At 38.6% G+C, this 15,303-nt stretch overlaps 1 protein-coding gene across 1 annotated transcript in view; it reads left to right on the top strand.

The window, feature by feature from the left end:
- LOC128693300 (uncharacterized) overlaps positions 1 to 15,303 on the top strand; it is a 116,629-nt gene that overhangs the window by 91,144 nt on the left and 10,182 nt on the right. Inside the window, exon 3 of the mRNA XM_053782915.2 lies at positions 11,808 to 11,882. Coding sequence (XP_053638890.2) covers positions 11,808 to 11,882 — 75 coding nt within the window. The remainder of the gene's footprint in view (positions 1 to 11,807; positions 11,883 to 15,303) is intronic.

Here is a 15,303-nt window from a genome sequence, read left to right as displayed (position 1 = left end):
GGGTATTGTTGGCTGCTAGTGATCGGGGCTCCCTCTCGGCTTGGCATCCAGCTGTAGCAAAGGTTCTCTTTATGATATCGTTGACCTCATTGTGTCTTGCATGCCAGCCCTTGGTTTTGGAACAGTTAAGACCATGTAGACCATATTGGTCGGCTTGCGCTTCGCCGCAAATACACGTATATTCCGTGTGAACTAGGGCAGCAAGGCCCAGAGGGTCGAGGCGCGTTTCCATTGCCGATTTGGGAACTGTTTGGAGGAAGTCCGCTGAGTGAAGTGCGCTAATAGCCGTCTCCCTGTCAGATGTTATAGCCCTGAGCATGTTGGCAAGCACATTCTCAGCGATCGGGTCATCCCAGCTTGACTGTTGCGCACCTCACTTTGGGGACTTCCTCCAAACAGTTCCCATATCGACAATGGGAGCGCGTCCGGCTTCGGAGGAGCTGGAGGAAATTCATAATTTTTAATATATTGTACCATTGTATTCATGTTTGTGTTTTCTGTAAATGTATTTTGTCTACTAATAAATTTTTCCATAGAATATAGAATATAAAATACAGGGGGTGGTGGGAGAAGAAAATATTCAAACAGCTCCGGGGAGAACCTTGAGTTTTCCCTGAGGTACGTTTATTGTCTTCTCTGAGGATGAAGGTCCCCAGTCCAATTATAAAGGTGGTACATCCCTATCTATCTATCTATCCATCTATGTATATATATATATATATATATATATATATATATATATATATATATATATATATATATATATATATATATATATCGTGCCTAACAGTAAATGTAAATTATATTCTGAGCGCACAAAATGCTTGCAAAATGACTAACTGCATAAGTGGGCAGGATATTTAACTACTTAACAAATTGGACAGAGAGAGTAGTGTTAAACTGAGTAAAGTAGCATAATACTCGCCCCACCTCTGTTTCTCATTCTTATACTCGTTATTAACAACGGCATAAACCGTAACACTGTAACATCCATTGCTGATAACACTAGAATCTCTGTGAGAATGATGTCAGTTGAATTTTCAGGAGGATAGAAATCAAGTTTTCCAGTAGGCCTCAGGCAACATTATTATGTTTAACAAGGACAATTTGTCATTTGCTCCACTATGGAAGAATGGAGGAAATAAAGACTGTATGGGAATATAGGACAAACTCAAATAATTCAGTAGAGCGAAAGGCCCATGTGCAAGACTTGGAAGTAATGATGTTGGAAGATTTGGCATTCAGGGATGTCAACAGTGTTGCCATTGTTACTGGATAACTAGAACTTTATGGACAAGAGGCGCTGAGCCAATGATGATACTCTTTAAATCTCTCTGTCTCCAGACTAGAATACTACTATATGTGATAATTGGTTAAAAACCGACAAGTTAAAGATTAAGACACTTATGCAACATATGAGAATCTTTATTGGAGAAACGTTTCGCCACACAGTGGATTAATCAGTCCCATGCAAAGCAGAAAGTTGTAAGAAAAGGAGGAACTTGAGGTAATCAGTCCCTCATCCTGGAGTCGATGTGTTCAGTCTATCAATCTTGTAGAAAGATTTTCTATAAGACTGATGAACACATCGACTCCAGGCTGAGGGACTGACTACCTCAAACTCCACTCTCCTTACAACTTTCTGCTTTGTATGGGGCTGATTGAGCCACTGTGTGGCGAAACGTTTTTTTAATAAAGATTCTCATATGAGGCATAAGTGGCTCAGTCTTCTATACTACTTTACAATAACGGCCCCTTACAAGCCAGGTGAAATTGCTGGAAAACGTACAAAGGCCCCTTAACTGCTTGTATACACTTAGTCAAGTATCTGAACTACTGGGAATGTTTGAAGCCCATTTAATGGTATTCCTTGGAATGTAGACGAGAAAGGTACATAATAAACATTTGGAATTTTTTGGAAGGACTAGTCGCAAACCTTAACGCTGAAATAACTGCTTATGACAACGAAATTGGCAGAGGGTGCAAAATACCTCCACTAAATGGCAGGGGCACGACGAACACTCTAAGAGAGAACTCAGTGAGTGTCAGAGGTTCCTTACTCTTCAACGCTCTCCATCAGTGCATAAATGAAATTGCCAACAAACTTCTTGCGGTCTTCAAGAGGGAACTGGACAAGTTCCTCAAATCAGTGTCTGACCAACCAGGCTGTGGTTCGTACGATGGACTGCGTTCGGTCAGCAGTAACAACCTGTTTGATCTAGCCATGATCCACCAGTAAGCCTAGTCTAGGAACGGACCACGGGGACGTTTACCCCTGGAAACGTGTTTGAATTAACTTTCTGATATTTATATATATATATATATATATATATATATATATATATATATATATATATATATATATATATATATATATATATATATGTCGTGCCGAATAGGTAGAACTTGTGATCTTGGCTTAAATAGCAACGCTCATCTTGCCATATAGGACAAGTGAAAATTTGTGTATGCAATAATTTCGCCAAAATCATTCTGAACCTAACGAAAAATATATATTTCACTGTATTTGTTTAGTATTAAATTATTGTAAACAAATCTGAAATATATTTAGTTCGGTTAGGCTAAAATAAATTGTGCTTGTTATAATAAGGTTAGGTAAGTTTTCTAAGTTCCTTTTGGTGCAAAATTATAAATTTTTACATCAACATTAATGAAAAAAATATATCTTTAAACGTATAAGAGAAAATTTTAGAAAGGACTTAATTTTAAATGAGTTCTTGCTAATTGACCAGTTTTACATATTCGGCACGACATATACATATATATATATATATATATATATATATATATATATATATATATATTTAAGCTTCTGGGAACGCCTCAAAGTACTGTGAATGCACTATGTGGAGCGAAGCAGAGCTTGGTTCTAGATCTACACACAACAGTAGCAACACTGACATTATAACAAAAGTCCGATGAACGAAAAGCCTCTCTCACCGACCTCCCAATAGTAGGTAGGAATAAAGTTAACATTAGCTCAATAAAAAAATAATATATCTTCTTCATCTATAGCCTTTTCTCTTTGTATTCATTTTATTTAGCAACAAGTCTTTTCATCTTGTCTTTTGAGAGCCTGGAGAAATAAATCTGTTTATTTACTCTTCTGCCATTCTTCACCCTGTCAATATATCATAGACACAAAACACTTCAGTACTTCAGTATAATGTAGCGTATAAAGCTGATTAAAGGTCCTGTTATATGCAAAGAGGAAAGATTTTAGAGTCAATGCTTCCAGGACCCATAATACTTGAATCTTTATATACTATTACTCTCATATATGTTCGTGACCCAACAGCCTTTAATCATATATTTATTTGGTCCAAGATTATGGAACCGCTGATGCACTCTTCTGCAATTTATATCATCTCAATGTACTGATCGGAAGAGCTGTCAGAAAAAAAAGTGAGATCCACGATTTATAAGTGGCATTTTTTTATTAGGATTAGAGGGGTTCTACTCTCGAAGGCCGGTATAATAATAATAATAATAATAATAATAATAATAATAATAATAATAATAATGATGATAATATTAATAATAATGATAATAATAATAATAACAATAATAATAATCTTTATTTCTACAACTACATAATACAACTTATACAGACCTAGTTGATATCACTGACATACTGTATAGAAAGCCCCTTGTTATACAGAGCATTTCAGGCAGCTTAGGTCAATTTTGTTCCCAGGATGCGACCCTCACCAGTCTGCTAACACCCAGTTACTTACTGCTAGGTGAACGTCTTAAGGCATCACGCTCAAACGAACTACGGGACACAAAGGCTAGACATCATTCTTGACATGTGTGATCAACAGGCTGTTGCTGCCAGTACCCAACAGTTTAACAGGAGTCCCAGAAAAAATTACACTTAGCGTTTGCCTGATTTTCCCCAAAGTTTCAGTGCGGTAATTTATGAATACCTGTTCTGATTTCCTTTGAAATTTAAACTTTAAACCCTCACAGTATCCTCGGTACTGTGAGGGTTTTAATGCGCTGCTTTTATTGAATAAACTGGGATGCTATAATTGGTGTGGTAAATGGAGGATGTTGATAAATTAGACACATGTGCAACTCTTGGGTATCTTTATTGAGGGAACGTTTCGCCACACAGTGGCTTCATCAGTCCATACATAGGAGAAACTTGAAGAACAGGAGGAGAATGAGGTAATCAGTCCCTCAACCTTGAGTCGATGTGGTCAGTCCATTAATCTTGAATAGAATACGGCATATGAGCGGAGAAGCAGCTTATAAACCGTATGGCAGATACCCAAGAGTTGCACATGTGTCTAATATAACAACATGTCGGTTCTTTGAAGCATTCATCTACAATCCTGTCAGACACTGCAACTTCTTGGGATCTTAATACTTGGGAATTCTTCGCTTGCCTAACCCTTGGGCACGAACTACTTCCACATAGAACAAATGTGACACCACCTACGACTGCTGCACCTCTCCTGCCATACGGTTTATAAGCTGCTTCTCCGCTCATCTGCCGTATTCTATTCAAGATTGATGGACTGACCACATCGACTCAAGGTTGAGGGACTGATTACCTCATTCTCCTCCTGTTCTTCAAGTTTCTCCTATGTATGGACTGATGAAGCCACTGTGTGGCGAAGCGTTTCCTCAATAAAGATACCCAAGAGTTGCACATGTGTCTAATTTAACAACATGTCGGTTCTTTGAACCATTCATCTACAAATGGAGGATACCTCTTGTGAATGATTTCAAACTTATTCTGCTGGTATATCTAAACACCAAGATGACTACGATTTTGCTAACTGAGATCTTAGTTTCAGTGCCGTAAAATGAAAACGTTTACTTTGATCATCTTCAAACTTCAATACTGATATATTTACTGTAAGTATCCCCGAAGGGAACCTTTAAGTGACTGCTCGAATATTTTTTCTTCCTCCGTCTTCTCGTTTGTCTTTCGCTTATAACTCGACAAGGCTTTATTCGATCAACATTGTGTTCGGTAACTCTGGCCAGATTCCTGTAACAATTGTCATGTGAACCTGTACAATGAGCAGACTTGCTGAACCCATTACCAACATCCTGCAATGACTCCTGTAACTTCCAAAACCTTCAGTAACATAGCATCGAAAGTTTAAGAAAATTGCCTCTTAATTTGCCGAGAGCGGAGAGTGAAGACCAGACGCACGAGGTCACAGCTGACCATCTGATGTGTAAAAATAGAGTGAATGTTTTTATTTCCGCTGAATCACGTTATATAAATTTTAGTTTACCCCTTCTACACGGCTTATTGTTGGATGACCCTCATGGGTTTAGCGCTGCTTAGTTATAATAATAATAATAATAATAATAATAATAATAATAATAATAATAATAATAATAATAATTCGATATTTAATGGCCGATGCATCTTACGGCCAAGATAGTACCAATTAATCTTCTTTGTGTGTGCGGAAGACCTAAAGAATGACTCTTTAGATCAACTTCAAACTATCACCACTGATACAGCATACTGAACACAAGACTGGTGCTGTTATTGGAAGCATAAGACCCAATTTGTCAATTTTATTGAATATCCAGGAATATTAATTTATATTCAGTAACTAAAGAAGGCTTTGTCTGATCCGCTTCACAACATTAAATTGTAAAAAAAAAAAAAAAAAAAAAAACTTGGAATCATTGGAATTGGACCATTTACTGGAGAATTTCGTTTCCGACTGTCTTCAAACTTTCTCTCCAGATGGACATTATTAAGATAAAGTTTGGCGTTCATTTCCAGCTGTGTAAATTTTAATTTGCCAATTTTATTAAAGAAATTACTTCTCATATAATATCCAGGGAATGCTTCTTCGGATCGGCTTCAACCAGTATATGTTGGTGTATCATAAATGGGAATATTTTTGCAGTAATTTTAGGCTGCGTGGGTGCCAATATCCATTCTTTCTGCAATTTTACCGAATTTAATTTTTCTAATAGAATTGTATAGAACTTGAGGTGGAATATAAATGACAAAAGAAAATTTGAAGAAAAAAAATCGTGTTTTCCATTTTCTGAATAATCTCAACAGCAGTTTTATTTTTCCAGAAATTTCGTTTATAACTTGAGAACGTCTTAATCGAGCGGTTTCAAATTTTCACTGCTGGTGTACAGTATAATGGGACTATTAACAGGTGTGGGCGACTTATGGACAATGTTACACAGATCATTCTCACATTCTGTTTCCTTGTGATGGGCGGAGACACACTCCTCCAGTTGCTTTCAGAATTTCAACACCGGTGTGTACTACTTAGACGTAGGTTGGTATGAATAAAAAGAAAGATGGACGAGGAGCTCGAACCGAGGTCCGTAAATTGATAGTCTGACGCTTGTCCATCCTTCTGTTTATTCATTGACAGTTGTTTATTACAACTTAATCTGAGTTCGTAGGTTGGTATATTTACTTTAATCTCGAAATGTTATAACATTATTTTACCTCATTGTTTTATTTACCGTGATGCTGGTGAAGGGCTCTTGATCCAAGAAATTGGACTTATTTATTCCTTGTCTGGAATGAATCTGTATGCCTCCCATTCCACAGGTGATATATGATTTTAGAGATTTTGCCACAGAAGCGGTTACTTCATTGTGCACCACATCCATTCTGTGGACGGTAGCTCATGAACATATGGATACATATAACGCCTAGGAACTAGGCCTCAGAAGGATTAACGGGAGTACAACTGAATTTATATTCGCAATTCACTTATCTGTTGCAGACAAATTTATGAAATTTAATTAATATTTGAGGTATCAGATTTTCATTAATAAGATATTTTGACATATCACATAGATTATTACACTTCCTATCTCTGTATTCCTCAGTAAGTGAACAATTAAGCACATAGTGGCTAAGATAGTAACCAGAGGGCTGGCCACATATTCCTCAGTAAGTGAACAATTAAGCACATAGTGGCTAAGATAGTAACCAGAGGGCTGGCCACATACTCTGCATTGGGTTTGAACATCATCTGGATGTCTGCCAAATGTTGCACAAGTGTCTCATTCTTCAACTTATTGGTTAAATCTTCTGACATCATTACTCACAATTCTTACACTTGAAACTTTCATTCTGATGAATGGATGAGTTTGTTCTGTATTCCATCACAGTTTTTATTTTTTTCATTCTTCTATAGTGGAGCAACTGAATAATGTCCTCGTTTAACATATATTTTGTTGTCTAAGGCCCACTGGAAGACTTGATTTATATCGTCCTGAAGACTTGTGTCTTCGATGATAATACTCTCACAGAGATTCTGTGTCATCAGTAATGGATGTTGCACTGCTAAGGTTTATATCTTTGTCATTGTTGGAAATCAGAATGAGAAGCAGAAGTGGAGCAAGTATTATGCCGTGAGGAACAGAGCTTTTCACTGTGACAGCCTTTGACTTCACTCTATTTACCACTACTACTATGTTCAAACTGTCAAGAAATTAAATATCCAATTGCCCACTTTTTTTAGTTATTCTCCTTTTGCGCGCACTTTGTGCGTGATTACATTAATTACACTTCAAGGACGCTTTTACAAAATCATTGTGCACTATGTCGCCATTTAAGTTGTTTTCATGAGTATCCAAGACCGTATCGTAATGATTTAGCAGCTGTAAGAGTCAGAAGTTACCTGCACTGGATTGTGCAACTGTTACGATTCTATGTGACTGAAAATCTTGCTCCATAGGACCTGACTCACGAAATCGTAATGACACGATTGCAAACAAACCATACCCCGGCCGGGATTGAACCCGCGGTCATAGAGTCTCAGAACTCCAGCCCTAACGCGACGGGCTGGAGTTTTGAGACTCAATCCCGGCCGGGGTATGGTTTCCTTAGGACCTGTTCAAAGATTCCGATTATGCGTGAAATTAGGATTATTGGTCTTAGTTTTTCGAAATTGCCATACTGCATCCAAGGTGAAATGGTTTTCAGTGACTTTAGGATAACACCTGTGTCCAGTTTTCTTCTCCATAAAATACTAAAGGTCCGAGATAGTAGCTTCTTACATTTTTTAATGAAAATATAGAAAATATAATTCCACGAGTCTGGGCCTGGACATGCTGGCTGTCGATGGTTTCTTCAGATTCAAGTGGTGGGTAAAGGCTATAAAAAAAATTGTGTTGATGATGGCAGTGTTTTAAGCCTCATAAAGAAAAATCTCGTTAGGGTTTTCGTTCGTTAGACTGATGAGAGGTTCGCTAAAAACAGAATCATTCTGTGACTTATATATTCCGTTCATTTCATTACTGTCGCCAGTGTAAGTTCCATCTCCTTGAAGTGAAGGTTTTACGCTAGATGTGGTTATTGCCCTGGGTTTCGCATTAAGGAAGTATTATTTGGGATTTCTTCTAATTTCAGTTACGTCTCTTTGCTTCCTCTGTCTCTCATGGACTTTATATGATGCTGTCAGTTTGTGCTCGATTTTCTATATTTCTCTAACTAGAACTTTCCTTTGTGCTTCAGAGAGGCTGCTGCCTTCAATGAGATCTATTAATAATAATAATAATAATAATAATAATAATAATGTCTTTATTTACTACAAGTGCATATACAAGGTATACAGTCCTAGCTGATATCAGTGACATATTAGTATGTAGAAAGCCCCTTGTTATACAGAGCATTCCGGGCAAATTAGGTCAGTTTTGTCCCAGGATGCGACCGACACCAGTCTACTAACACCCAGGAACCTATTTTACTGATGGGTGAACATAGACAACCGCTGTAAGGAAACACACCCAATGTTTCTACCCCTTCTCCGGAAATCGAACCCGGACCCCTCACATTGTGAAGCGAGAGCTTTTGCCACCAGACCACGGGACACGGGGCATCTGTTGTCCCTCCCGTTCTCTCTCTCTCTCTCTCTCTCTCTCTCTCTCTCTCTCTCTCTCTCTCTCTCTCTCTCTCTCTCTCTCTCTCTCTCTCTCTCTCTCTCTCTCTCTCTCTCTCTCTCTCTCGTTTACATATCTTCTCCTGTGTCATAGTTATGTGTCTGGTGTATACATGCAGATCCAAAGAGCTCGTCCTCCTGAGGAACTGGTTTAGAGCTTGGGCGGTCATGTCATCATCTCAGAGTATTTTGCTAAGTTTGCGATTCATTTGGTCTTATTTGCTGTTGTTTTTGCTGAAGCCGAACCTTTTAAAATAGCCTTCATGATCGATCGTCTTTCTCTGTCCCAAGCAACTGTGGTTGCAGTCTTCGACATCGCTGTTGCCCGGACTAGGTCCTCATTGTTCGTTAAGGATATCTGCTACTGATTGCCGCACGCAGTTCAGTGTACGAACCATAGCCTGGCTGGTCAGGCACTGATTTGAGAAACTTGTCCAGTTCCCTCTTGAAGACAGCCAGAAGTTTGTTACTAATTCTCATTATGTACGGAGAGAAGTTGTTGAAGAGTCGGGGACCTCTAACACTCATCGAGTTCTCTCTTAGTGTACTAGTCTCGCCCCTGCTTTTTAGAGGAGGTATTTTGCAACGTCTGCCAAGTCTCTTGCTGTCAAAAGAAGTGATTTTGATGTTAAGGTTAGGACAAAGCCCTCTAGGATTTTCCCAATGTAAATTATTATGTAAATTATTATGCAGGGCGTTTCCCAGTTCGGTCAGTTCAACAATCTGCTGCCTTAAGGCGAATTTACTGCAGAGGTTTAGTAATTCTTATTGTGTTGGACTGTTCCTCCAAGCTAGTTCCCGGGGCTCTCTCTGTAATTGCAGTTCTTTGCTACATTCTTCCTTTTATGATGTCTCAAATTGAAGTCTCCAAGCAGCTGGATATTTGGGGATGGACTTGATAGGTAATCAAGACAATTCTGGCTCTTCAATAGCTGATCCTTGAGCTACTAGGAGGTTGTATCTGGTCGTTTATTCAAAAGCCCAACAACTTGGTTCTGGTTTTCAATACTGACTTTCAGAACTTTGACTGAAGAATCAGACATACGTACAACATCTAGATATCTTTATTGTAGACGTTTTACCAACCAGTAGCTTTATCAATACCAATAATGTCCTTGAATTTGCATTGATAAAGCCACTGAATAGCGAAACGTCTGCAATAAAAAATACCCAGGTGTTGCACATGCGTCTAATTCTTCATCTTGTCGTCGGAATTCTATACCATACATATATATTGCTAATTGCTGTGCTGGGGGCTTGTTGGTTGGACTTAGCACCAGTGACTCTGATGGTCCTGCCTCTGGCTTTGACTCCAGTCCATCATGGCTCCTATGTGGTGATACTTAATATTTCTTTCTATTTTGTTCAGCTTCCTGATACTAAAAAATCCGTTGGATGTATGATTATAGTTTGCAGGATCATACTGGCTAATATCAACAGTGGAGAGGCATAATCAATTATGTACCTAACATAGCCTATGTACAACATTCCACGATTCTCACAATAGCACCATAGTTGCAGCAAGCAACAGCTTCGAGAACATTTAGAATGTCTTTGCATTTCTTATTTAGTTGTGCTGTGGTGCATTTATTGAAGGGTATATCTACACCAAGATATCTGTAAGATTTAAGGTAGCTAATGGTTTCACGCTGGAAACAGGTGGGTGAGGGATGTCGTTTGCCTGTCAGTATCTTTGTTTTATAAGAAGATATGATAAGGCCTAATCTATTACAAACTGCTTGAATTTCGTTAAGAATGGTATTCATCTTCTCATGCCCTGTTGTATTGATCAAACTGTCATCAGCATAACTTATCGTTATGTATTTGAGTGAGGCAGGTACAGTATTTAGGGACATTTCTTTAGACTCACTTCTAAAGCCTTGGTAAAGGACAGAGGATTCTCTATTTGACAGGTATCCTCTTTCCCAAGTGAGTAGGCTACCATCAATATTCATTTTGGCTAGTTCATGTAACATAACGGTTCTTTTTGTGATATCATATGCAGATTTTAGATCAAGAAATGTGGTAAAACTAGTAGAGGTGTGTGCAGTGAGAAAGGTGGGAATACAATTCTGCACACTTTTTCCTTTCACGAACCCATAGAAATGAGGGGAAAGTTAGTGTCTGATTCCGTAGTATAGTCTGTTAAGTATCATTGTTTCAAAAGTTTTACAAAGACAGCTAGTTATGGAGAGTGGTTTAAATGTGTCACGCTGTTGCGGATTATGGATAGGCACAATGAGACTATGCACCCAGGAAGTAGGAAGAACTCTCTCGATGTAATTGAGATTATTCTGCGCTAACAAAGGGTTATCAGGGACCTGCCTTAAAGTTTTGAGGATATCACAAGTTATACCATCCTCTCCAGGAGCAGTTGATCGACCGTAAGTTAATACATTATTTAATTCATACTCGGTGAAGAGGCAATCACTCTCATCACTATTTTGGCTCATAAAATTAATCAATTTCAGGAGAGCTCTCTAAGATTTTTATAATATGAGATGGGAAATTTTCATGCCTGGATGTTTACGTTTGAATTGTTCCAGCCACGGTATTGTAGGGTACCTTTGAATTCTTCCAGCCACGGTATTGTGGGTTACTTCCGATTTTTTTCCATCTATGGTACTGTGAGTTACTTTTGAATTGTTCCCGCCACAGTATTGTGGTTTAGTTATGAAGTGTTGCATCCACGATTGTTTGTGTTGGGTGTGACTTGTGTTGTGGCTTGTGTTGAGGCCTGGTCTCAGACCAGGCTGCGGGGTCGTTGACCCCCAGAACCCTATCCAGGTATACTCCAGGTATACTTTATGTGTCTGTATCTTCCTTCAGTTGACACGCCACAGTAGGCTTAGAAATAATTTAATGGTACTTTCTTGTTGACAGTGCTGGGGAAGGTGTGAGCTGCTGGCTGCGAACTTTCCCATCTGGAGTATCACCTGCCGTCAACCACATATATGTGTGAGTAAATATCCATGCCTAATTGTGCTTGGTTAATTTTCTAGCGACATTACCAAAGTTATTTTCTTAATGATTCTCAACTGATTTTATATAAATTTAGGTTAGGTATGGTTAGGTTATATTGATCTATAAATTTGTATTCACAAGAGAATCGAAAGCACTTCAACCAAATTTCAGTGGAACCCCAGTTTTCATCCTTAATCCATTCCAGAAGGTCGGTCGAAATCCGAAATGTACGAAAACCGAAAAATCAAATTAATCCGTTCCAGACACCCAAAAATATTAACAAAAAATACATGTTATAGAGAATAGCTATAGTTTTATGTACAGAAAAGAATGAGAAATAAATATAAATGACTAATTTTAATGGATAAATGAACATTTGAATCACTTTTACCTTTACTGAAGAAACTTATTGGCGTATAGAAGACGGCAAGGATGGGAGAGAGAGGAGAGGTTATTGTTTGGAAGGGGAATCCGCCTTCCATAAGGACTTCAGGTATCAAAGCCCTATCCAGGGTTACTTCCATTCATTGTCTTTTACTGGCACGAGGACCAGCTTGAGATTCAATGAACCAATTCTTCCACATCCTAGCTACACGATATTTAATGCGGCCCAGAGCCATATTATTACCATCGACATACCATGTTCACTGAGTTTAATTGTTTCTAACAACTACCTTTAGCTGCCATCATAAACAAAGAGAGAAGTAATTAATAATTCACGCCAAGAATTGTAAACAAGAGCGTTTTGAATTATGGGTGGTGACTGGGCCAACACAGATTCATACACAATTTCTCTGATGCTGGACCAGAGAAAACGTAATGTTTTCCCTCCGCCTGGCTAGCACACCTCCATAGCATATAAACATTGCATGTTTATATGCTATGTAACGTGTTTCTTATATAATTTTGAAGAAATATCATAGATGGATTAATGAAAATGTCTATATTAACCTAAAATAAGACATTTAATGTGCCCAAGAGTGATTATTATGACGTATTAGTATCCTGAACGAATCAGCGGCTCAGACGCACGCTTCTGGTATGGACGATTTCCGAGATTTCCGAGCAGAGGTGCCAAAACCGAGGTAAATTTTCACCCAAAAAAGTGGTCAAAATCTGAATTGTACGATACCTGCACCGGACGAAATCCAGGGTTCCACTGTATTTAAAGAATCGCCCTTAGTGAAGAGACCAATAATACCCACACCAGCCAGCCTTCAAGAAGCGGGAGATGTAATGAAATGAGCAAGAATACTAAGAACACTATGATGAGTCTTAGCAATAACAAAGAAGACTAGGGCGAGTTGGCAATACGGAGAAAACTAGGAAGACTCTGAGCAATACTAAAGAACACAATGACCATTCTTAACAATGCTTAATCGGCACGACATATATATATATATATATATATATATATATATATATATATATATATATATATATATATATATATATATATATATATATATATATATATATATTTCAACAAGTCGGCCGTCTCCCACCGAGGCAGGGTGACCCAAAAAAGAAAGAAAATCCCCAAAAAGAAAATACTTTCATCATCATTCAACACTTTCACCACACTCGCACATTATCACTGTTTTTGCAGAGGTGCTCAGAACACAACAGTCTAGAAGCATACACATATAAAGATACACAACATATCCCTCCAAACTGCCAATATCCCAAACCCCTCCTTTAAAGTGCAGGCATTGTACTTCCCATTTCCAGGACTCAAGTCCGACTATATGAAAATAACCGGTTTCCCTGAATCCCTTCACTAAATATTACCCTGCTCACACTCCAACAGATCGTCAGGTCCCAAGTACCATTCGTCTCCATTCACTCCTATCTAACACGCTCACGCACGCTTGCTGGAAGTCCAAGCCCCTTGCCCACAAAACCTCCTTTACCCCCTCTCTCCAACCCTTTCGAGGACGACCCCTACCCCGCCTTCCTTCCCCTATAGATTTATATGCTTTCCATGTCATTCTACTTTGATCCATTCTCTCTAAATGACCAAACCACCTCAACAACCCCTCTTCTGCCCTCTGACTAATACTTTTATTAACTCCACACCTTCTCCTAATTTCCACACTCCGAATTTTCTTCATAATATTTACACCACACATTGCCCTTAAACAGGACATCTCCACTGCCTCCAACCGTCTCCTCGCTGCTGCATTTACCACCCAAGCTTCACACCCATATAAGAGTGTTGGTACTACTATACTTTCATACATTCCCTTCTTTGCCTCCATAGATAACGTTTTTTGACTCCACATATACCTCAACGCACCACTCGTCTTTTTTCCCTCATCAATTCTATGATTAACCTCATCCTTCATAAATCCATCCGCCGACACATCAACTCCCAAGTATCTGAAAACATTCACTTCTTCCATACTCCTCCTCCCCAATTTGATATCCAATTTTTCTTTATCTAAATCATTTGACACCCTCATCACCTTACTCTTTTCTATGTTCACTTTCAACTTTCTACCTTTACACACATTCCCAAACTCATCCACTAACCTTTGCAATTTTTCTTTAGAATCTCCCATAAGCACAGTATCATCAGCAAAAAGTAACTGTGTCAATTCCCATTTTGAATTTGATTCCCCATAATTTAATCCCACCCCTCTCCCAAACACCCTAGCATTTACTTCCTTTACAACCCCATCTATAAATATATTAAACAACCATGGTGACATTACACATCCCTGTCTAAGACCTACTTTTACCGGGAAGTAGTCTCCCTCTCTTCTACACACCCTAACCTGAGCCTCACTATCCTCATAAAAACTCTTTACAGCATTTAATAACTTACCACCTATTCCATATACTTGCAACATCTGCCACATTGCTCCTCTATCCACTCTATGATATGCCTTTTCTAAATCCATAAATGCAATAAAAACTTCCCTATCTTTATCTAAATACTGTTCACATATATGCTTCAATGTAAACACCTGATCTACACATCCCCTACCCACTCTGAAACCTCCTTGCTCATCCGCAATCCTACATTCTGTCTTACCTCTAATTCTTTCAATTATAACCCTACCGTACACTTTTCCTGGTATACTCAGTAAGCTTATTCCTCTATAATTTTTACAGTCTCTTTTGTCCCCTTTCCCTTTATATAAAGGGACTACACATGCTCTCCGCCAATCCCTAGGTACCTTCCCCTCTTTCATACATTTATTAAACAAAAGTACCAACCACTCCAACACTATATCCCCCCCTGCTTTTAACATTTCTGTCATGATCCCATCAGTTCCAGCTGCTTTACCCCCTTTCATTTTACGTAATGCCTCACGTACCTCCCCCACACTTACATTCTGCTCTTCTTCACTCCTAAAAGATGGTATACCTCCCTGACCAGTGCATGAAATTACTGCCTCTGTTTCTT

This window comes from Cherax quadricarinatus, chromosome 90, assembly GCF_038502225.1.
Source record: "Cherax quadricarinatus isolate ZL_2023a chromosome 90, ASM3850222v1, whole genome shotgun sequence".
Lineage (NCBI taxonomy): Eukaryota > Metazoa > Arthropoda > Malacostraca > Decapoda > Parastacidae > Cherax > Cherax quadricarinatus.
Note: the sequence above shows the minus strand (reverse complement) of the source record. Positions and strands in the feature narration are given on the sequence as shown.